The sequence below is a fragment of the Schistocerca americana genome, chromosome 10, assembly GCF_021461395.2.
Source record: "Schistocerca americana isolate TAMUIC-IGC-003095 chromosome 10, iqSchAmer2.1, whole genome shotgun sequence".
Taxonomy (NCBI): Eukaryota; Metazoa; Arthropoda; class Insecta; order Orthoptera; family Acrididae; genus Schistocerca; species Schistocerca americana.
The window spans coordinates 175,778,076-175,803,310 of record NC_060128.1 but is presented as its reverse complement, the minus strand read 5'-3'; the positions used below and the strand labels follow the sequence as shown (position 1 = coordinate 175,803,310).

Here is a 25,235-nt window from a genome sequence, read left to right as displayed (position 1 = left end):
GTACTACTCCATGAACTAGTTAAGTACCACGGTGCCACGTTTTTGCTGCTGTTAACAGAAGGGGAACCAAAATCTTCTGTAAAACTTGGTACACAGTATAAGACAAATTACAAAAGGACTACTTGAATTAGAAACATTCATAAGATTATGCAATTTCTGTTAGCAGCGGCAGAAACAAGGCACTACGGCTGATTGATTGTGGAACAGTAAAATGACACAAAAAATAAACAAGTGATTAAATTCTGCTACTGTTACTATTTGGGGAAGGCATAAAAACTAAATTACAAAAGTTACTAAAGTTCTATCTATGTGGTACTGTCAGATACGATTCAACTGCCAAGAGATCTTCAAACCACACAAGGGAGTTTTTATTTTGCAATAATGACTGAGTAGTTATATTCTTTCTGTTTTAAAATGACATAAGATTTGAGTACAATTTCTTCTCAGAAATTTATTCACTCTGCTGGCAATATTATATAGAGAGAACAGTCTTTTTATATTGATATAAGAAGAAATGATAAAAACTAAATAAAAAAAATCAAGAACACTGTGTATAACATTTCTGTAAATTAAAACCCTCCTGGTTGTTTTTGTACTGCAATGATTCTAATCATACACTCTCATATACAAATTCTTCCAAAATAAACATATTTACACAGTCGGGTTTACACCATTGCAGTATCGATAATGAAATAGCCAAAAGAATCCAAAGAACAGACCATTTCCAATCCAGTTCGTCATAAGCTTCCATCCAGTTATGTAAGTGGGTTAGCAAATGAGCAAGTTTTCTGCACCTCAAAATAAATCACGATTTAGTGTCACTATAAAGAATTAACTCCCTTCTTAAATATAGCATCATAAAAACAAAACACAATTTCTCTCATTGTAAAATTAGGGTAAGTAATGCCAACTGCAGCAAAATAATTAAAAACTATAAGGATGCCATTTCGGGCAAATAATATAACTATTTAATATAAATAAAGTAATCTCTCTTCAAAAAGGAACATTTTTCATCAGTACCTCGCTTATCCTATTAAACTAGCAGCATTAATACTGATCAATGGAAAAAATTTTAAAATTAGGAAACTGAACACACAGGCAGCTACTCAGTGTGGCAGATCGGCAACTTCTAATGCACCGACACATTTCCACATGCCCCCACACACGTACACAGTGATACCGACAGAAGTAATCCACACATACCGGGAGTACAGTGTCGCGTCAAGCTGCCTCGATACCTGCCACAGAGGTGCAGCACTCGTGTACAGCCTCCAGCACCACGTAACTTCAAACTCCCTCCCCACGACGTGCTCCGACGGACATCTCAGTTGATGAGAGTGGGAGGACTCATCGACGAGAAGGACGGGGATGACAGTGAAGGAGCCGAGAAGCCCGGCACGGAGATGGGGGCGGCACGGCTCCCTTTGGAGTTGCGCATCAGCGTCTTGTGCGTCTGCAGCTGCTCGCGCCCGTCGTGGTGTCGGTGCCAACAGGTCCGGCAGAAGTAGCGGAAGCACACCATGTCTCGACAGAAGTAAGGCCCCTGCTGCAGGCCGCACGATGAACAGAGGGAGTCTTCCAGGTACGGGTCTACCTGCACCTGCGCATCGGGCACACTGTCGTCAGAGGACATTTCGTACTGTAACCGGCACTTTCGGTGAGTTTTTTTTTACAGATATATTCTTAAGTAACTCAAGGTTTCAGAAAACAACTATGCAGAAACTACAATATGTACAGAGGAATGACATATCAGTGGATAGAGAACCTCTCAAAGTTTCTATCTGTAATACATGCCATCGTTTAGTGAATGGATCACTGGAGGGCAGATGCATCAGAATGCAGCATATAACAGTGTGTGTGTGTGTGTGTGTGTGTGTGTGTGTGTGTGTGTGTGTGTCACCCAAATTCGCTAAATGAGATTCAATTGGAGAAGTTAAGTAATGATTTCATACTAAGTATCGGGTAGAAGCACCAACAGACAATTAGTACAACACATTCTACACAACTGACTGCTTATGTAGCACAGCGAAAACAGGCTGGATGTGAGTGCACAGAAGGTGGAGGATTTGCAGAAATCATTTAGTCAGGAGCCCAAAGAAATAGACTGTACCCGAGATCCAAGAACTGCAGATCCCACAGTCAATTGTCCGTTAAGTCTGACAACCCCCCCACCCCCCCCCTCTCTCTTTCTTCAGGGGACGAAACAACACAATTCACCACCTTTTGTGCCATGGCTTTATCAAATGTTTACGGATTATTTTTCGTTGTGGAGAAAACTGACTGGTTTTATCACATTGTAGCAATGGATTATGCTACAATGAAGCAAAATATTGGATGCTTCTTTCTGCAAGAATACAGTGCTTCACCACACTTACCTTCCGATGTTGGCGATCACCTCTTTGTCACATTGCTTCAGCATCGATTGGATGTGTTTCCACCTTGACTCTCCTCCTCTTCAGTGGCCTCTGTAGTGACCCGACTAAACTCCACATCATTTCATCATCTATGGTGTTACATTGAATAATGTATGTACCTGCCCCAACTGCCAATTAAGTGTTTCGAGGACGGATAATTAACTGATTCACTGACACTGCTATGACACGTATGGCATATGTTTGACTATCATACTGACATTTGCTGTATCACAAACTGCGTGTATATCGAGTACTTGTTATCCAAGTTTTAAAGATGAGATACGCTCTATCCACTAACGTCTTACGGTTTTAAAGACGAGATACGCTCTATCCACTGACGTCTTACGGCTTTTGTGCAGTTGTCTTCTGTTTTAGAGGTACTTATGAATAACCCTGTACATCTACATACATATTCCACAAACGGCTTTACAGTATATGGTAGACAGTACAAGAATAAATGTTGAAGATGGTTGAATGTGCATCACATTTAATACTACACTATTTAATCACGTAAGCCGTCTCACACACACACAATGAAGAAGTAAAACAAATCTGAAATCGTGCTGTATTACAACATTTAATGGCTTAGCACAAATTCCTATTATGCAGTTTCGAACAAACATGACTGTACAGGTAACAGAAACTGCGCTAACGACTACCAGTGGCGGAGACAGAAAAACCTCCTCAAGGATGGGGCACTGAAGATATCTTGTGTTACATTTACTTTTACCGTAATAAAAGATAATCAAGTCACATGCACAGTTTAAGCAAGTTCACATAAAACTGATTATACACATATACAAGACAATGCAATTTTATGATACCAAAGAGTTACAATTGAGGTTCTCTTCCTTAAATCATGAATTCTATACACCTATTCCTGGAAAATTGGTTAATTACATCGTCAATAGGACAATCAATGTCAGGGCGAGTGTTCAACACAGCTAATCCATAAAGTCGATCCTCCTCCAATGTCAACCTCAGCCATGTATCTGTACGCTGTATTGTTGAAAAACTACTTTCTGCTGTAGCAATAGATGCAGGTAGACAAGCAAATATTTTCTACAGCATGTGCAAAGTAGAATAGTCAGATCTAGGACAAACAGACAACGCTTGCATAACAGAATAACGATCATTAAGTGTGTTCATGCTCGTTTGCTTGTACTGAAGAACCTCTCCCATTAGTCTGTTTAATCACGAAGAGTGTGATTCTTCTTCAAAGAACAGTAGTTCAGTTAAGCACTGATTCAATTTACATGCCAGATCATTACTGTTATGTTTTAGTAGTTGTGAAGGCAGAAGTATGTTGAATTTTAAACGATAAATATTTTCCTTCAGCAAAACGTTCCCTCATGTCAGTCACAACATGGTCCAATGTGGGAATAAAAAGAGTTCTTTTCCCACATGTCATAGCATCATCATTATGATTGCAATTTTCCCTGTGTCTCTGTCTGCTGTAAGACGAGGTACACTCATCTCCATATCTAACTCTTCTATAACTGCCTTTGCCTCTTCAACAATACAAGCAAATTGGCTATCAGCATTAGCTATCATGCCGTCATACACCTTGAGTGTCTAATCTAATTTTGCTTTTGCCATTGCGACGTCCAAGCTAGGGTCTTTTAAGATTTTGCTGACTGGATATGTTATGCTCATAATGTCACTCACTGTAAACAGACGGATGATAAACTAAATTAGAGAGAGCTCTAAGGAGGATACTGGCTTTGGCAGGTGTCGTTCTATCCCGGTAACACTGTATTTTTTTCAGAAATTTGCAAACTGCTCCAAGACCAGCTGCGAATTGAACAACAGCATCATGTCGCTCAACCCATCTCATTCGATAATGTGACTGCAGCGAGTGCTTTACGTGGCTCTTCAATGTTGCAAACCGCTTGCTAGATGCTGTAAAAAATGGTACTACTTTTTCAATAGTACCATTTGAGTTTCTCACACTTTTAACTTTGCAATTGCGAGAGACAGTGAGGTTGAGCTGATGACTTCACATAGTGCTACTTGCGTGTTGACAGCTTTCTTTCTTTTTTTTATTGTAGCCACAGCACCTTCAAATTTTGACATATTAACTGAGCAACCATCACAGCCTATACCCACACAGTTCTAGAGAGAGAGAGAGAGAGAGAGAGAGAGAGAGAGAGAGAGAGAGAGAGAGAGAGAGGTAAGATAGAGAGAGAGAGAGAGAGAGAGAGAGAGAGAGAGAGAGATATTTCACCAGTAATACTATGCTCTTAATCTTGACTCTCTTTAGGTTCATCGTCAATGTTTCCACTACAATCATTGTCTCGATGGATGACAACAAAACCCCCAAAAATCTTTTGTGTAATTTGCCATCACCATCAGCATATCTTGCAGCTGAACTCAGTTGGGCGATGTGTGGTATGTCCATAGACTCACTGAAGATTATGCTGTAATAATGAGAATATTTGATTTCCTCCAGTATTCTCGATAACATCACTCTTTCACAGCGTGAAATAAGTTCATTACACATTTGATTTACTGGTCTCAAAGTGATGTTTTAGTTGCAAGTCTCCAGCGCCAATTTTAAATCGTAGAAGAGCTCTCAAGTTTCCCTCATTACTCACTACACTTTCACAATCTTTTATGTTCTCTAATAGACTCCCATCATCTCTATGCCCCAACAGAGGAATGTTTTGCATTCCATGAAATAAGACTGATTTTATTATAGGTATAAGACAATCTCTGTTTTCTCTAATGCTTTCCATTCTCTGTCTTCACAATTGACGTATGACCTCAAGTTCGCGTATGTCTTGTGTCGCCAAAAATGTTGCATCTGTTGATGTTTCAATGGGGTCTTGAGCTGAGAGAGGGTCTCAAGGCCACCATCTTTACCAGTAAGTTTAGCAAATTTTGTTAGTGGTTCAATCACAAGTTTCTTGGCTATAATGGATTTCTTTCCTCCAACCATTTTATTATTCACAAAAATTGAACATTTGATGCAAACTTATGAGAACACCAGAAATGGATACCGTTCAAAGTGATTATTGTGCACTTGTCTGCGTTCAACCCATCCCCTCTCGTTGTGCTTGGAAGTAGGAAAGATATATCCTTTTTCAGGTTTCCTTGGAGCTGCGAGAAGCTTGGGTTTTATATCGTCACTAATATCAAAATAATTGCCAATATCGGTGGGATTAAAGGAATCAGTCGAACTTTGTTGAGGAAGTTTCGACGAAGTGCTGTGCTCTGCCTGTACATCTGGTGGTGTGTGTGCGTGGCTGAATGATGGCCAGAATCTTCAGATGTTTCTGCTTTTCTTTTTCTTATTACAGAATGATCCATTTTATTATACGGTTGCATAATAGGTAAATTAGATGCCAATTATTCTCGAATAAGCACTTTATTCGCACTGAAAAATTCAACGCTAGTACATTTAGCACTAAAACACACATGGTCACACTCCACGCATTTCTAATATCGCTAAGCAATACACTGACTGAAGTTTGTGGTAATAGCCAATAATTGAAGTTGTTCACTTTTTATCACTTCCAAGTTATCGTGACGAGTGTAGCTTCCAAACTGACTTCATGGCAGCGACTGCTTCCCTTATATATGCGGCTCTGTTGTTTCGAGAACATTCACTGCCATAATTTTTGCTTCCAGACATTTATGGGGTGTGAACAAATACCTACTGTGAAAGCGACAAGCAAACTTATGATGGATAATAGACGGGCAAGTTTCCAATAATGACATATGGCAATTTGTGTGTGTGTGTGTGTGTGTGGAACTTTTATTGTTGCTTCTATTCCTTTCTAATGAATTTAATAGAGGGCCTATATACGAGTGTGGTTTGGAAAGTTCTCTGAATCATCACAAGAGTTCAGCACAAGTGCAACGAGTTGCTCACGTGGTATTCATTGTACTGTCGCCTGTAAAAATGTGCCACATCAGTGCTTTTGGAAGAGAGATGCGGCAGTGACGTGGCTCTGTTTTTCCGCGTAGTGATTTTGCAAAGATGGGGGTGGGAGGGGAGAGGAGGAGGAATCTACATTTGAGCAGTGATTAAGTACTTCATAAAGAAACGTATGAAAGCAAAGGACATACATGCCGATTTCCAGAATACACTGGGGTACTCTGCTCCTTCACATTCAACTGCTGCTAAGTGGACAAATGAATTTGAATTTGGTTGGGAGAGCTTAGACAATGATCTGCGCAGTGGTCGGCCAACATGTGTCACTACACCTGAAATCATTGCAAAAGTGCACAAAATGGTCATGGAGGATCGCCGATTTAAAGTGCGTAAAACTGCTCACACTTGCCGTATGTAACCTCAAACGGTGTATCACATTTTAACTGAAGAATTAGAAATGAAAAAAAATTATCTGCAAGATGGGTGCTGCAACTGTTGACAATGGACACTGTGCGCCCGCACACGTGCCGTCGCCATGGTAAAATTACACAAACTAAAGTATGAATTGTTGCCACACCTGTCTTATTCACCTGACATGGCTCCGTCAGACTTCCATCTCTTCCCAAAACTTAAAATTTTTCTTGGTGGGCGAAGATTCACTTGAAATGAAGAACTGATAGCCGGAGTTAACAACTATTTTGTGACCAGGAGGAAACTCCTTTTCGAGATGAGATCAAGGCACTGGAACATTGTTGGACCAAGTGCATTAATCTACAAGGAGACTTCATTGAAAAACAAAAGTTTCAGTGATGTAAGTACTTTTTTCTATTCTGTTCCGAGAACTTTTCAAACCATTCTCGTAGTAACAATGTGTTTTTAGTAATCTTCTCGAAAGTCACTATTACCAGAGATATACTTGTCAATAGTTTCCCATACCTAACTCTTAATACGAGTTAGGTATGAGATACTATTGTTAAGTTATTAGTAAAAATTTTGTCTCTTAATACTTTTACTGAGAAGTTGCTATGAATTACTATTATTAACACTTCACAATCAACTGATCACTCTCACTCTTGACTAATCTTCCCACTTGCACTTCATACAACTAGGACTCTTGACTTATTCATTCTTTGGCCTTAATATTTCTGCTTCTGAATGTGAACTAGCTTCATATTCGGTAAATCGTCTGTATTTGCAATGCAACATATCGAAGGTTCTCTGTACAAGAAAACAGTAGAATAATCGCAACTTTTCTCAAACAAATCCCAGAGAGAATAAGATATCAAAATCACTAGAATGGCCGCAACTTTTCTTTTATGTGTGTGTTAGCTATTGATGTGCCAGACAGAAACATATACAATACAATGACGCGGACGTGCGTCTACATAGGAAAGTACACAATAGAGTACAGGCTGACTGGTGGTGGCAGCGTAAGTGCATATATACTCAAATATATAGACATGAATTGCAGAACACAAAGCATAAAACAAATTTTATTTATGTATGTGCCATTACAGCTTCACATACCATTAAAATCTTTCTTAAAATAACATCCAGACATGACAGTTAAAAACAGCTTTTCATGAAGGCCAGTGTAATCAAATGATGGTCATAAAGCTGAAAATATACATTAACAGAGAGGGGGGGGGGGGGAGGGGTAGTGAAAATAAAAGCAATATTTGCTTAAGGAGCTAGCCACTACAATAATTAAATGTAAAAGGTATCATCTTGCCGAAGGTTTTATGCCATTAAAACTTAGTAACTGACAATTAGTATTTACATCATTTCATAAAAGAGATCATCATATATGTTGCTATTACGTAAAAATCAGCATATTGCTATCATGCTAGTTATTGCTGGAGTCCAAGACACTCTGTGTTGACATCAACTATTTTAATTTTATTGCAGTTACAGCCTGCTCCTTGAAAGGTTATTTGAACATGTAACTTTTGTGTCAAGTTATACAGGCAGCTGGCTACCACCAGCTAGCAGCCTTCGCCTCACTCATCAGTCCCTATTTTGCTACAGCACTGCATATCCACATGTGTACACTATGTATATGCTCAATGTTGCTATTCTTAAACATCCTAATGAACATTAGCTGTCCTGTCAACATGTACCACATTACAGCAACGTGATCTGTTACAAAATTATATAAATACTGGGTGTCGGTTACCAAGTTTAAATGGCATAATGCATTAGGTTAGAAGATACCTTTTACATTTAGTCCTCTCAGTGGATAGTTTCTTGGACCTTTTATTTTCACTGCCACTTCTCTACATTAATGTATATTTTTGCTGAATCACAATCCTTCAATTACAATGGCCACAAACTATGGAAAGCTCTTTAACTATGTCATGTATGGATGATGTTATTTTAAGAAAAATTTTATCAATGTGTGAAGCTGTAATGGCACCAACACTAATCAAGTATGCTTCAACTCATATTCTTCAACCCCACTACAATATTATGTGCAGTTCTGTAAGCAATTGTACGTTGCTAAAATGAGAAAAAGTCTGTTTTGTATATTATGTCTGAAGATGGCTAGATTGTTAAACAAAATTAGTAATCCAACCAAATGAAGAAAGCTTCATGTGCCATCTTGGAAAAACACACGCACACGCACGCTCCTGGTTGTTTATATCAACCAACTTAACAAAACACTTTCTTTGGTGTTGTAGCTTCAGTTCTTAAACAGACCTTGCAATCCTTTCAGTGTAACTGTTCCAGACATTAAAACAACATTCAGCAGGGCTAATTTACAGTTACTGATTTAGTGCTCAGCTAAACACTAGCAGCTACAATGTAGACCACTGTGAATGCTGTTCACAAGCACAGATTGAGAGAATGAGTTAGTTGCTGTTTACAAGAAGCTAGAAGTTGCTCTGACCACTTAAGTGAGTAGAAGCTGCTTTAAATATATGCATTTGGTGAAATGTCAAATTGTGTACCAGACATACCACAGGTGCTTACAGTGGTATCTTCTCCAAAGGAGGTCTTCTGCAGAAAGTACAAGATCTCCACTCATCTACTTGACTGGTGCGTCTACAGTACACCTTAAGGACCTGGAGAGGGAAGGCAGCAAACTAGACAAACTCTGGGTATAACAACCATCCAGACAATAAATGGAACAAACTGATCCAGTGGGACACTCCACCTGTTGAGAAACGTGATGTGTCCTGTGTCTGGAGGAGGCGAACATAAAAGGATAAGGGAAGATAGTTAGAGCATACAGCCAATAATGATACCCTTTATTGAAATCCCTTAGGGAAAGGGCTGAATAGGATAGGAATGATCATCTTGTGTATGTCCTGGAAACCTCTCAGGTAACTGGGTGAAGACAGTTGCACTACTCATGTGGCTAGCTGTGTGTGGAATGTGCAAGATTTTTTTTTTCCCTTTTGTAGCTTAGGCAACTTCCATACATACCTGAAGGAGAAGTCCAAAAGTATCAGTGTTAAGACCCAAAGAAATGGCCCCTCAAATGTGAGACTATTACAGTCAGAATCATCAACTGCAGAAGCATTTGCAAAGTCCATAATTTTTATCAGTCTGAAAATGCAACTGAGTTCATAATAAATATGTTGTTGTTGTGGTCTTCAGTCCTGAGACTGGTTTGATGCAGCTCTCCATGCTACTCTATCCTGTGCAAGCTTCTTCATCTCCCAGTACCTACTGCAACCTACATCCTTCTGAATCTGCTTACTGTATTCATCTCTTGGTCTCCCTCTACGATTTTTACCCTCCACGGTGCCCTGCAATGCTAAATTTGTGATCCCTCGATGCCTCAAAACACGTACTACCAACCGATCCCTTCTTCTAGTCAAGTTGTGCCACAAACTTCTCTTCTCCCCCACCCTATTCAATACCTCCTCATTAGTTACGTGATCTACCCACCTTATCTTCAGCATTCTTCTGTAGCACCACATTTCGAAAGCTTCTATTTCCTTCTTGTCCAAACTAGTTATCGTCCATGTTTCACTTCCATACATGGCTACACTCCATACAAATGCTTTCAGAAACGACTTCCTGACACTTAAATCTATACTCGACCATCATCGGTTATTTTACTCCCTAAATATCAAAACTCCTTTACTACTTTAAGTGTGTCATTTCCTAATCTAATTCCCTCAGCATCACCCGATTTAATTTGACTACATTCCATTATCCTCGTTTTGCTTTTGTTGATGTTCATCTTATATCCTCCTTTCAAGACACTGTCCATTCCATTCAACTGCTCTTCCAAGTCCTTTGCTGAATCTGACAGAATTACAATGTCATCGGCGAACCTCAAAGTTTTTACTTCTTCTCCATGAATTTTAATACCTACTCCGAATTTTTCTTTTGTTTCCTTTACTGCTTGCTCAATATACAGATTGAATAACATCGGGGAAAGGCTACAACCCTGTCTCACTCCTTTCCCAACCACTGCTTCCCTTTCATGCCCCCCGACTCTCGTAACTGCCATCTGGTTTCTGTACAAATTGTAAATAGCCTTTCGCTCCCTGTATTTTACCCCTGCCACCTTCAGAATTTCAAAAAAAAGAGTATTCCAGTTAACATTGTCAAAAGCTTTCTCTAAGTCTACAAATGCTAGAAACGTAGGTTTGCCTTTTCTTAATCTTTCTTCTAAGATAAGTCGTAAGGTCAGTATTGCCTCACGTGTTCCAACATTTCTACGGAATCCAAACTGATCTTCCCCCGAGGTCGGCTTCTACCAGTTTTTCCATTCGTCTGTAAAGAATTCGCGTTTGTATTTTGCAGCTATGACTTATTAAACTGATAGTTCGGTAATTTTCACATCTGTCAACACCTGCTTTCTTTGGGATTGGAATTATTATATTCTTCTTGAAGTCTGAGGGTATTTCGCCTGTCTCATACATCGTGCTCACCAGATGGTAGAGTTTTGTCATGACTGGCTCTCCCGAGGCCATCAGTAGTTCTAATGGAATGTTGTCTACTCCCGGGGCCTTGTTTCGACTCAGGTCTTTCAGTGCTCTGTCAAACTCTTCACGCAGTACCTTATCTCCCATTTCGTCTTCATCTACATCCTCTTCCATTTCCATAATATTGTCCTCAAGTACATCGCCCTTGTATAAACCCTCTATATACTCCTCCCACCTTTCTGCCTTCCCTTCTTTGCTTAGAACTGGGTTGCCATCGGAGCTCTTGATATTCATACAAGTGGTTCTCTTCTCTCCAAAGGTCTCTTTAATTTTCCTGTAGGCAGTATCTATCTTACCCCTAGTGAGACAAGCCTCTACATCCTTACATTTGTCCTCTAGCCATCCCTGCTTAGCCATTTTGCACTTCCTGTCGATCTCATTTTTGAGACGTTTGTATTCCTTTTTGCCTGTTTCACTTACTGCATTTTTATATTTTCTCCTTTCATCAATTAAATTCGATATTTCTTCTGTTACCCAAGGATTTCTATTAGCCCTCGTCTTTTTACCTACTTGATCGTCTGCTGTCTTCACTACTTCATCACTCAGAGCTTCCCATTCTTCTTCTACTGTATTTCTTTCCCCCATTCCTGTCGATTGTTCCCTTATGCTCTCCCTGAAACTCTCTACAACCTCTGGTTCTTTCAGTTTATCCAGGTCCCATCTCCTTAAATGCCCACCTTTTTGCAGTTTCTTCAGTTTCAATCTGCAGTTCATAACCAATAGATTGTGGTCAGAATCCACATCTGCCCCAGGAAATGTCTTACATTTTAAAACCTGGTTCCTAAATCTCTGTCTTACCATTATATAATGTATCTGATACCTTTTAGTATCTTCAGGCTTCTTCCACATATACAACCTTCTTTTATGATTCTTGAACCAAGTGTTAGCTATGATTAAGTTATGCTCTGTGCAAAATTCTACAAGGCGGCTTCCTCTCTCATTCCTTCCCCCCAATCCATATTCACCTACTATGTTTCCTTCTCTCCCTTTTCCTACTGACAAATTCCAGTCACCCATGACTATTAAATTTTCGTCTCCCTTCACTACCTGAATAATTTCTTTTATCTCGTCATACATTTCATCTATTTCTTCATCATCTGCAGAGCTAGTTGGCATATAAACTTGTACTACTGTAGTAGGCATAGGCTTTGTGCATATCTTGGCCACAATAATGCGTTCATTATGCTGTTTGTAGTAGCTAACCCGCACTCTTATTTTTTTATTCATTATTAAACCTACTCCTGCATTACCCCTATTTGATTTTGTATTTATAACCCTGTAATCACCTGACCAAAAGTCTTGTTCTTCCTGCCACCGAACTTCACTAATTCCCACTATATCTAACTTTAACCTATCCATTTCCCTTTTTAAATTTTCTAACCTGCCTGCCCGATTAAGGGATCTGACATTCCACGCTCCGATCCGTAGAATGCCAGTTTTCTTTCTCCTGATAATGACGTTCTCTTGAGTAGTCCCCGCCCGGAGATCCGAATGGGGGACTATTTTACCTCCGGAATATTTTACCCAAGAGGACGCCATCATCATTTAATCATACAGTAAAGCTGCATGTCCTCGGGAAAAATTACGGCTGTAGTTTCCCCTTGCTTTCAGCCGTTCGCAGTACCAGCACAGCAAGGCCGTTTTGGTTAATGTTACAAGGCCAGATCGGTCAATCATCCAGACTGTTGCCCCTGCAGCTACTGAAAAGGCTGCTGCCCCTCTTCAGGAACCACATGTTTGTCTGGCCTCTCAACAGATACCCCTCCGTTGTGGTTGCACCTACGGTACGGCCATCTGTATCGCTGAGGCACGCAAGCCTCCCCACCAACGGCAAGGTCCATGGTTCATGGGGGGGCATAATAAATAATCAGGCTAAAAAGTGAAACCAAGAATGCCAAGACATGTTTATATCTGAAGGAAAGGCTAATATTTGTCGCAGTAAACAAGAAACTCAAATCCACCATGACAGAAATTGAAGCAGCGTGTGAGGTGGAGTAGGCGAGAATCCTTAACCAGTGTGGCATGAATTAATTCTATCTTTCTATCGTTCTATCGTCTGACTCACCCTTACAGATGACAAAGTTTTAAGAGAAACTCTTGAGTCACTAACACACATGTTCCCAAATCACACTCTTATCACTGGAGCAGACTTTAAACATCCAACGATCAAATGAGATAAACACAGTTTATGGATATGATATGCAAGTTGGGATGGCAATCATTAAAATAAAGGTGTTTTCATGAAATTTCCACGTACAGTGTTCTCCTCCAAATGCAAAAATATTTTGTTAATACACACCTACACTGTGAGAAATGATCATTGTAATGCGATAAGATGAATCAGAGTTCAGACGGAAAGTTTTTAACTTATTTTTCCCATGTGCTGCTAGAGAGAGGAATGGTGGAAACATAAATGTGAAAGTGGTTCAATGAACCCTCTGGTAGGCACTAACGTGTAAATTTCTGTAGATTTACCTTTTTGCTTACTAATCCTGTCAGGACTGTATCACTACTTGTAATGACCACCACCACAGGTGTAAAATTTATACGTTCATCACCACAGATATTTGGCTGTTTCTTGCAAAAGTGTTGTGATTCCTGAGATTGTGGTTACAATGGGAACTTAAAACACAGCAGCTTTTTCCGAATCTGATTTCAATTGTATACTGATGTGTGAATAATGTGTCTTGCTTCCAAACATATCGTCTGTCTGCTACCCACTCACTGTCTATTGCTCGTCCTGTAATTTACTGACATCTGTTAATACTATCTCTGTGACAAGCCTTGCCACTAATTTATTCTCGCAATAACGATTACAGTTAGTACGATTTACTTAATCTGTTATACATTTCATGAAGGATTAACTTTCCTCCTTCAACATTTTCACCCAGTCTTCTAATACTGGAACAGGGGCTAAATTTCTCATTTGCAATCCACTTAGTAAATCATCACACACTCTTATAATCAAAGGAAATAGTGATCTGGGTGTAGAGTCAAGTGACATTTTTTGAAGAATATTTTCAATTCAAGTGTTACCCGTACGTAACCATAATTGAAGTTTGTATACAGTAACTGTACACGTATGAGAACTTTTGTTGCAAAACTGTTCAAATACAAAGATAATTTGTGAGATGATAGCACTAAGTTCCATTTCCTCCTGTTTTTCACAGAACTGTCGAACTGTGAGCAGAGGAATACTCTTGTTGTAGTGGCTGGTTCGTCGTTTCTCACATATTCCTTGCATTAGTGCCACACAAGTCAAATGTCACGTGATTACTCAAGCAAAAGTCAATACTGTAACAAGCACTTTGAAGTATCGGGTAATCTTGATACTGTTTAAATGCGAATGTCATTTGCAAACCCCTGCCCTTCCAAAGTCCTCAAAATAAATCTGCACATGACCCCAATAGCCAAAGCTTGACCTCCAAATTTAAGATAAACCCTACATACTCTATTCAACAACATAAAAATATTTTAATTGGATATATAAAAAATCTACCCACCAAGCAGTGGCAAAAAACACATAAAAGAAGGTTATAATTAGACAAGCTCTTGGAGACAGTGGCTGTTGCAGGCAGAACATTTGAAGGTGAGGAAGAGGGGTGAAGGAAAGTGACCTGAGAAGTCTAGCAAAAGGGGTAGATTTCAGTAAAGCCAACCAGAACTGTGGGTCAGGGGAGACTTACCAGACAGGATGAGAAGGAAACACTGATAGTTGGGGACCGCACCAGACGAGATTTGGAAACCTGAAAGCTTAAAGGTGTAAGGCAGGGTTATATGCAAGACAGAGATTCTGATAATACATCATGCACAAGTTAGAGTGTATTGCATGCAACAGAGATGGGAGGGCGACGGCAAAAAACGGATGGGTCAGAAAATGAAAGCAGTAGAAAACTAAAACAGAGTTAAGAAAGCAGTAGTTACTGCAAAGAAATTCTGAGACAGGAGAAATTAACAATTTAAGGCCAGGTGGGTGATTGGAACCAAGGACATGTAGCCCTAGTTTTCACCAGCAGAACTCTGAGAAACTGGCATCTGGGGAAAGACTCCAGATGCTCTACAACGTGAGTCTCAGCCTCAGCACCTGTTTGAACACACACACACACACACACACACACACACACCATCTGGATTCTTCCCCCAACACCTGCTTCTCTGAACTCTGCAGGTGGAACTAGGACAACATGTTCTTTGTTCTCACCACCCACCTGGCCTTAATTTACATTAATTTCTTCTGTCTCAGCATTTCTTCACAGTAACTACTCCTTTCTTCACTCCATTTTAAGTTTTTTTTTCAGCTGCCATTTTCTGATTTGTCTATTTTTCACTGTCACCTTCCCATCTCTGTTACATGTAACACACTTACCTTTCACTCTTATTAAATCATGCACAATGTTTTATGAGAATCTCTGTCTACCATATTATCCTGTCTTTAGGCTCTCAGGTTTTCAAATCTCTTCCTGTGCAGTCCCCAACAATAAGTCTTTGCTTCTCATCCTGTCCAGTAGATCTCAACTGACAAGCGTTTCTGGGTGACTTTTCCAAAATCTACCCCTCTACCTAGACCTCTCCAGCCCTTTTCCTTCACCCCTCTTCCTTCCCCTTCAGCACGTCTGCCTGAAGGAGCCACTGGCTCCAAAAGCTTGCCTAATTATAACTTCCTTTATGAAAGTTCTGTTGCCGCTCGGTGAGCACAACCTACAGAACCAGTATTAACTTAATGTAATACAATTCAATAATTTAATCTGCAAATTTAATACAGCCCTGTATTTTTCGAATGATGATTGGGAATTATCCTCATCTTATAGTACGATAAATACAGTATTTCTTAATAAGTTTTGTCAAGGAAGAGTTCGGTTAACAGTACACTAGAAAAAGCAAATTTGGATATACCAAAGCACTACATATCAAGAACAGGGAAGTCAACTAACTCAAAATCTGCAATGAATTATCACTTTCACTAGCAACTCTTAAGTTGTAAAACTGGAGATTATGGCACAAGAAGGAAGCAGGGGGAACCAAGTAAACACAATTTGAAATAAGCTTATGTTGATGCTCAAGACCTGATTAGTTGTGAGAACATGTCACACTGTCACTGCGACTACTTAGGCATATATTTTTAAGCTACTTATGTTATTAGGAAACATACAAATACTGTTGGCTTGGAAAAATGTGCTCACTGTTTCTCTCAAACAATTTTGGATACCAATTTGGTGACAAAGACGCTGAACAAAAGTTGCATTTAAATTCTGCAAATGTGCCAAGAGTGGCAATATTTAGTTTATGTACCAATGCTGGGACCACTGAAAACTGCGTTGCTGGGCAGAGATGGTGTATGCTACCTCTAACGATCTGTAATACAACACAGCTCCAAGCCCTTTACCAGAAGTTTGCTGTGAGCCCAGTTTGGGGCTGTTGACTCACCAGTCCACAGTCTTAGCTAAGATTTCTGACACTGTAGAGACATGTGTCACTGTGTAACCCAGAAGTAAATATATTTAGATGTGTGTTTTGATGAGGCTCTGAGAGCTGATTTTGCTGATTGTGTCCTCACTTGGCTAGACTGAATGAGCTGTTATGTTCACTAGAAACATTTGTAACATGTTTGTTACATGAACAAGCTGTTAATATAATCAGGTTACATGCCACAGTGAATGAACTTCAACACATATTAATGGGTGAAACTATTCCGGATCAGTTATGGTTTAGATTTACTTACCTGTTATGAATATGTTCACAGTAGCCAGTGGGTACTAATTTGAAATTATGTGCTGTTTTAAAATTTTCTGCTTTGGAAGAGGCTCCTGACCTATTTCAGCTGCAAGTGCAGGTAAATCTTTTAAGTATTGGTTAATTTTGATGTAAACTATATGGAAAGATGGTGACAGGTCATTCAGCTAGAACTGTGATTTAACCAGTTCACATCTGTAACACAGCTAGGTCTGAGCATTATTGTCTAGGATCCAAGCCTGGAACCACAGAAGTTATTGATCAAAGCGTAGCGATCTTTCTTAAACAAATATTTTAAGATTGCGTTATATAAATGTCCGCTTCTGCAAGCGTTCTGATGTTTTGTTTTAATCACTGGTTTCACTACCATTAAACTCTAGTTTCAAGTATGGCGTTTTAACAGTTGTTAGGGTGCTTCTCAATTCTTAAAATATTAAATTAAAATTGTGTGTGAACCTTGTTTTTACAGTTCTTGATGCTTTTGATCTTGTTCCCATTTACAATATACTTCGTAACATCACTGCAAGTGTTTAAACTGCTATAATCCGCGATCATGTAGGAAGACAGCCCAATTTTAAGCCCTTCTGCACATCCCTGTCCGTTAACGGCTGGCAGCCCGTAAGATTCATTCTATTTCCAAATGGTTACCAGCAAGTTACATATCTCCCTCTCCCCCTCCCTCCTCTTAACAATATGCTATGAATGTGTATCTGTAAATGTTTTAGTTCAATTAATGGAAAAGTCAGGTGACAGCAATAAGCATGAAGTGCTTCACCAGCAGACAAGTGGGATTATTTACTGCATTTGTAACTTCATCAAACGTAAACTTGAAAGCAGGACTCTTACTGCTGACATTTTAAGATATAAGAACGGACTGCAGAAGCATGTGGTGTTAACAAGATCACTGTAGAGAAAACTCTAAACAAAGTGTCAGAGCAGTAGAAACCTTACGAAGTTTGTTTTGTGTAGCCTGAAAAGCGTAGAAATCAAAGGAAACCGGGATCACAAATGGGGTTTTGACAATAATGTTTTATTGAAGTGTCCCGTGTAAATGGTAAATACCTGGCATAACGAAAACTTGTGACAATTATGCATGAGAATATTGGCTTCAAAGGTAGTGCTTCGTCACAATTATGCCTTATAGAGTAGAAGCAGAGGGGATTGCACTTTGGGTTTGTTTTGTTGTGTATTACATTTTTACTTGTAATGCAGTCCAAACTGAAATAAATGACTATTATTGCAAGCAGCTTCAATGACCTTGTCACTAAACAGTTGCAATTTTGAGAAATATTTTATATGACGTCTTCACAAAGCTGTGTCAGGTGTTCTCGCCTTCCAACATCAAGCGGACTAAAGCTGTGGAGCACTGGACACGTCATAGTCAAGACGTGAGGTAAGATTTCTCTGAAGACTATTGACTGCAGTCAGTTCTAAAATGAATTATTCGGGTCATACATCTGAATGTTATAAAACGATGTACGATAGGCAAATGAATCCGATCATTGTCTTCAGCAACACAGTTCAGCAACATGGACTGTTTGCCTGCTCTCTGCTGCCACACATGTGCACATATCATTCCCTCAATGCTTTCCTACAGCACCACCTCTGTACGCAGAAGCGCCATCCTACTTGACGCAGGCTATGGTTGGGCTCAAGTTAAATTCTGAGACAAGTTTATGTTGCACAGACGCTCTAATAAACAATCTGTTCACATTACTGTGATTTGCTATGTACTGTCAAACTGTTAATTTTATAAATTTACATTTTTTTCAATTTTTAACAACTCAAAAAACAGGTCCCAGCTTTCTGCCCTACTGTCCAATACCACCACACGGGGACCCTATTTGTCTTCCTGAAACCCATCCTCTCAATGGAACTGGGGAGACACTGTAGCACAGCCTGCCCTAATGATATGAACTACATGATAAGGCAATGTATTGCGAGGGGAGAATATTTCCACTACGATGTTGAGAATGGTGGATAACATTAAGTTTCAGATGGAAACAACAGCATCTGTTTAAGTACCAGTTATGGTATTTATTTGTGGCAATAATTTAGTAATTAAGTACACAAGCTACCTACCCTGGTAATACACATATACTAGTGGAAGCCCAGGATGGAATAACAACAGGGGAAGGATAGATTGCTATTCACCACATGAAGGAGGCATAGGGTTACGGACAGTACGAACGCTCATGGGTGCTAGCAGTCACTGCCATAGTGCCCAGAGACAGTAGCCACCACACATGCACTACTAGTAGTAGTAGTAGTAGTAGTAGTAGTAGTAGTAGTAGAAGAAGGAGTAGTAGTAGTAGTAGTTTTTTGACTAAACAATGATGCTACACAGTATTAGCAGGGAACACCGTAACTTTAGATGCGCTCACAAATTGTGAAAGCTGAACATTGTCTGGCAATTTGTAATGTGTCTGATGGGTATAGTACACACTGAACATTTGTTGACAGTAAACTGCAACTCTGTTTCTAAAAATAATTGTAAAAAGCACCCTGACGGCACGCCTGATAAAGACATAGGCTTTTAAAGTTTGACAGTCCTATTGAAAATAAGTACTTTTTAGGTCCATGCACAAGTTAAAACAGATGTCGAGTTTCTATCTTTATTTGTGTAGTAGATGCAGTCTTGTGAAATCCGATGAATCTTTTGAAACAACCTGTATCTTGCAATCTCAGATCCTCCTTTTATTACAAGACATTCTTCACCCTGGAATCTGGCTGGGGTACTTTAAAAACATTGCAGAATTCTAAGTTGAGATTCCTAGACCAGAATTTGAAAATCCACCACCAACAGAATGTGAGCCCAATGGCACAGGCCCACTATATTTTTGAATATGTATAAAAATAAAATAGCTACGGAAAACATCAGAAAATAAATAGCTTACCTTCTTAGTGAAACGAGGAGTTTTTATTTCTATGAATGCTGCGACTACTGCCCTCATATATGAACGAGGATTGTTGAAGGTCACACGGCCAGAGCCTATTGGATACTTGTATTTGTCTGTGTCAATGCCTGAAAATTACCAAGTAAAATAAATTATTCCACTTTAAAAACAGAAAGATAAAAATTTGGTTGCTCAAAGCCCTAAGTACCTAACACACAAAATTAAAGTTTTTTTAAATCTCTGTGTCATCAAGTGTTCTCTGTGCCATCAAGTGTGGCTGCATCAGTTTTATTAGCACCAGCAACGAGAATGAGTAAGGTCAGTGTAAGACGCTACCACCATGTCGTTCTGGAATAAAACTGAAATTTGCTCCCTCGGTGCAACACAGATTATTAACCCACATAGCAAAACTCCAAACCTCATCACGAAATGGTGCATACTATGTATGTAACTATTTACTCTTATTTTAGTTCGATGTCTCATCAAACAGGTAGCAAAACTCCATAGGAGCACAGTACAATCTCTGAAAAATGGTGCTGGTGAAGTCTTAGGATTGATTTTTAACTGTTCATTTAACTAAGCAAGCAGCATAGAACCACGCAAGTAAAAATATGAGGCCCAGTAGAAACCCTTGGATGACAGGAGATTTTGAATTTAAAAGACGAAAGGAGAAAATATATATATATGCAACAAATGAAGTGGACACGGCTCAAAAATTAGAGAAAAAGTGCAAAAGAGCAAAGTAGGATTGGTTAATGGATAAATGAAAATCTGTAGAAGCGCACACATACGTAGGAGAAATAAAGATTCCACCTACACAGGAAACTAAATAAATCCTCAATAGAAGAAAACAATGCATCAGGATTGAGAACTTAGGTGACAAGCAAGTACTAAGCAAAAAAAACGGAAGACTAGTTCTGAGACTAAGGCAGAGTTAAAGCATATCCTCGATGTTATTCAATTTGTACGACCCACTCAGTTTTGGAAAATATATCAAAAACCCAAATACATCTGCAAATGGAGAAAAAGCAAACTAGCTTAATATTCACTTGTGACAGCTCAAAGTTCAAATATTTTCAGCAGTTACACTCCTTTTTCTTTTTTAATTGTTGAAAGTCTTACAGATTTTAAATTCATGATAAAAGGAAAGGTAGTTCATTATAACATGTTCATTTTCCTCCAAGACAAACTGTGGTGCCAAGTATCTGACTTACACATAAATACTGATTAGGTACCAATCACTGAGCTAACAAATTATAAAAAGTAGTAATACGCATGGAAATGAAATAATGTGATGACAATGTAATTGTGGAATAGGAACGCCACCAAAAATACAAACTACATTAGTAATAACAGTATTACCTCAAAATTTGGCAAGAACTATGTTACAATGCAAAGGAGTGGAAATGGTCACAAGCATGAATTTAAAAACTTTAGCCTTTGGTAGATAATATGACCTCATTTGTGCAAGAACTCACCTACATATATCACACCTCCAAAAAGGTCATTCATTATTTTCGCCAAACCCTCAGCATTTAGCATTCCATGAAGAGCACCAACAAATACAGTTTTCTGTGGGTCCAGCTTCTGTGAAGTGTACTTTATGTAGTTACTATCACTTAACAGCCATGGGATTACCTGGACCTGCAACACATTTGCAATAATGAGTCTAAAGGACAAAGAGGAAGTAAACATTAAATATTCACATGTAAGTAAGTTAAAGCATTTACTATAGTGGTTGCAGCATAGTTAAGTGCACAGCTTCAATGTGAGTCTACAGGGTGACAATTATGGAGCTAACCGGGGAGGGGGAAGTACGAACTATGGTGTGGGCACACTTTATTCAACATATAAATGTCACTACAGATATTTGGATTTAGGTTATGACATGTTCAACGTGTCTGTTATCACTTGCGATGATGTGGCACAGACGAATAGCTATGTTCTCCACGACCCACTGTAATATCTGAACATTGATGCTGTCGATGACCTCCTGAATGGGTGTTTTCAGCTCAGCAACGGTTTTGGGGTTACTGCTGGGCACCTTGTCTTTATTATGGCCCCACAAAAAAGAATTGCACATATTCAGATCTGGAGAATGTGACGGCCAATCTAAGCCCACACCAGTAGCCTCTGGGTATCCCAGGGCCAGAATGCAGTCCCCGAAATGCTCCTCCAGGAAATCTAGCACTCTCCTGCTTCAATGGGGTTGATTTCCATCTTGCACGAACCACACATTGTCGAAATCAGGGTCACTTTGGATAATGGGGATGAAATCACTTTCAAAACCTTCATGTACCATTCGGTAATCACCATGTCATCAAGGAATATCGCACCGATTATTCTGTGATGGGCACTGTACACCACACCGTCACCCGTTGAGAGTGAAAGGAGGTCTCGTTTGCAAAATGCCGATTCTGAATCCCCCCAAATGTGCCAATTTTGCGCACTGATGAACCCATCCAAATGTAAGTGGCCTTTGCCACTAAACCAAACCATACAGCAAATACTAATTCCCATCATGCCCCCACAGCCAACCAGTCAATTTGAATGTCTTAGCACAAATCATTCGGAAGTTATCACGATTTTATTTCATATAGTTCACTAATTGCTATCTTTTACTTTCTACACAGATATGACAGCACACAAAACATTTCAGTCTTCAGGAAACTTTTTGCAGTGGATGTATCTACCATTATAAAACATTGTGTTATCAGTCACGTCCACAGCAAAGAAAATTGTGCTATGCAGTGTGACCATGCTGAAATGGTACGGTTACTTCTTTGCATGTTTCTCTACTCGGAGATGTTCCTGCTGAGCACATGCCTGGCTGCCTCAACATGGCAACGTGCAGTTCGACTGTTGAAGGTAGTAAAACTTTCTGAAGAATTCTGACCCCTCTGTACAATGTGTATGTTCAACAGTTCAGGCTGAATGTGTTGAAACAGAATACTTTGCACTTTCATTGAAATGTCAGTTGAGAACACTGCACCTAAATGCAACGTCACAGTTTTACAGCAGAAACTCAAGAGTAGGGTGGACATCAAGTCACCTCAAGGGAAAACAGTGGCATTAATACCCTGGACATCAGCTTTAGCATTGCGAAGATTGAAGAAATGTCACATTACAAGAACAGGTAGATGACCGCCAATTGCCTGTCAGTTAATGCTCTTTTCACGATAATCTGGGCAATACATCTAGTTTTTATAAGGACAATACACCTTCACAGGTTTCTTTTTTAACTAATTCTGTGAACATAAACGATCAAACTAATCTATATTTCCAACAGAGTAAGGAAGTTACAAAGCATGGGTTCTCTTTCTCCTACTTGTACATCACCATAGCGTACGGGAGTTAACTTCACAATACGAGTAGCATAAGAGGGGCAGAAATCTGACTGGAGAAGTGTGGTGCAGCAAGACGAGCTACTAGTGAAGTGAGAGCAAAGTCATACTGCATAAATTACAGGAAATTGTTGTATAAAGGTTCTCAAACATGTACCTAACATTTAGTGTAAAAGAATCCTGCAGGTTTTTGAAAGATTCTGTACACATCCCAGCCCAACTTTTCCTGTTTTGAAAAAGAATGTCATACAAATGGCTTTATGGAAGTGTGTTTTAATTTAACCCTCTATTACTCGCACAAAAATTCATGACATGGTCACTTGTGCGGATGACAGTTGTCATCCACAAAGCAAGCAGTCTATTTGTATACTTTGAATGGTCTTTATGGCTGGTTTTATGATTTTTTATTAAATCTAACTCTAATACATTTAATATTTGCACACAGTATAATATATTCTAACATTTGAAACAGTTCGGCCATTTAAAGAACAATATCTTCAGCTGAATTACTGGCATTAGATGGTCCCTCTAGTTGCTTATCGATTTACGGTTCTAAATTCAAAGTGTAAGCTGTTTTTACATCAACCAAAGCAAACCACTTTCAACCCATACTTTGCTGGTTTGCTAGGGATATATTGCCTGAATGGAATGGGCAGTTTCCTCTACATGCCAAAAGCTGTTCGTCAACAGTAAGATATTCAATAGGTGAAAAACATTTTTGGCAATTGTTTGTGAATAGTTCAAGCACCTCTCTGATAGGAGCCAACTTGTCAGTCTATCTGCAAACACCTCTATCATGGATATTATCAAACCTAAGACATATCAACAGAAACCTGAATTGGTTTTCACTTATGCATAAACAACATAATTCAAGTCCGTTACCCCTTTCAGTTATCCCACAATTTCGATATACTCTTCCTAGAACATCTCTAAGATCCACACAGATGTAACAAACCAATGAAAGCTCTGATCTCTATCACATCTGTTTCTTTAGCATCCCTTTCCCTAGAGAAGTTACCATGAACTTCAGTGATGGATATATTAGTGCATGATGCGATAATGTTTATTATGTTTTCATCCAACAAAAAATTCAGAATTTCTATTTCTGTCTTTTTTTATATGAGCTTGATTTTTTGGTCCAGGCAAATGCGTCATATTACAAGATCTGCTAACAATGGTAGGATTTTTATTTTTCCTCTATTTAGTTACTCCATCTTTCCCCAAAACAAATGCATCCTCTTGAGTTACTTCTTCCTGTGACTCATATTCACCATTCTCTGGCACTTTTTCTGTTCCTGAATCATGACCGCTTTCATGAGCACAGTCACCAGTCTGAGTCAGCGCTATCACTGTGAGCATCTTCATCACTCAGCTCAATGAACCATTCCAACCATACATTTGTATCTCTACTAAACTCTGTCTGAGGTATTTTTGCTTTTGACATTTCTTCCACAATCTAAAGATAAAGAGAATACAAGGTAACATGGAAGGTAACTGCAGTCAGTTTCAAGAAATCCAAATTTATGCACATGAATGATCGATTGAACCTAGAAAGTAATACAGACATATTTTGTTTCAGATTGCGGCAGCAGAGCTTGCGCGGATAACTTGTGTCATCCAAACTATAATAATGTTTGATAAACAATGTATCTTTCGTAATTGAAAGTTAACAATGATTGGAGCCAACTGCTGGAGAGTTAACAGAAAGGCACTGAAAATGGCGTGATCTCAATCCTGCCCTGTCAGACAAAATTTAGCGGGAAAGTCATGTGGATGGTGAGTGTCATCCGCGCGAGCGATGTAGAGTTAAGAACATGGTATTACATGCCTCAATAAATATGAAACTCTGAATTCATTACTGTTAACTTTGTAGGAGTTGTAATAGCTGAAAATGTAAAAACATCCATGTTTTTCGGTATAGGTTTCCTTGTTACATGTAAAGAGCCTAAGTGTTAAGTATTTCTTAGACCTGAAAATCCTGAGCAGGCAGTGGCTCTGTTTTGAGAAGCCATCCTGCCATTTCA

The 25,235-nt window shown here is 39.2% G+C and overlaps 1 protein-coding gene across 1 annotated transcript in view; it reads right to left on the bottom strand.

The window, feature by feature from the left end:
• Positions 1-1,324: 1,324 nt before the first annotated feature.
• Positions 1,325-25,235, bottom strand: part of LOC124552358 (cytoplasmic polyadenylation element-binding protein 1) — a 54,556-nt gene continuing 30,645 nt past the window's right edge. Inside the window, exons 10-12 of the mRNA XM_047126625.1 lie at positions 21,346-21,511; positions 19,868-19,995; positions 1,325-1,600 (exon numbers count right to left, since the gene is read on the bottom strand). Of these exons, the coding sequence (XP_046982581.1) occupies positions 1,325-1,600; positions 19,868-19,995; positions 21,346-21,511 (570 nt within the window). The remainder of the gene's footprint in view (positions 1,601-19,867; positions 19,996-21,345; positions 21,512-25,235) is intronic.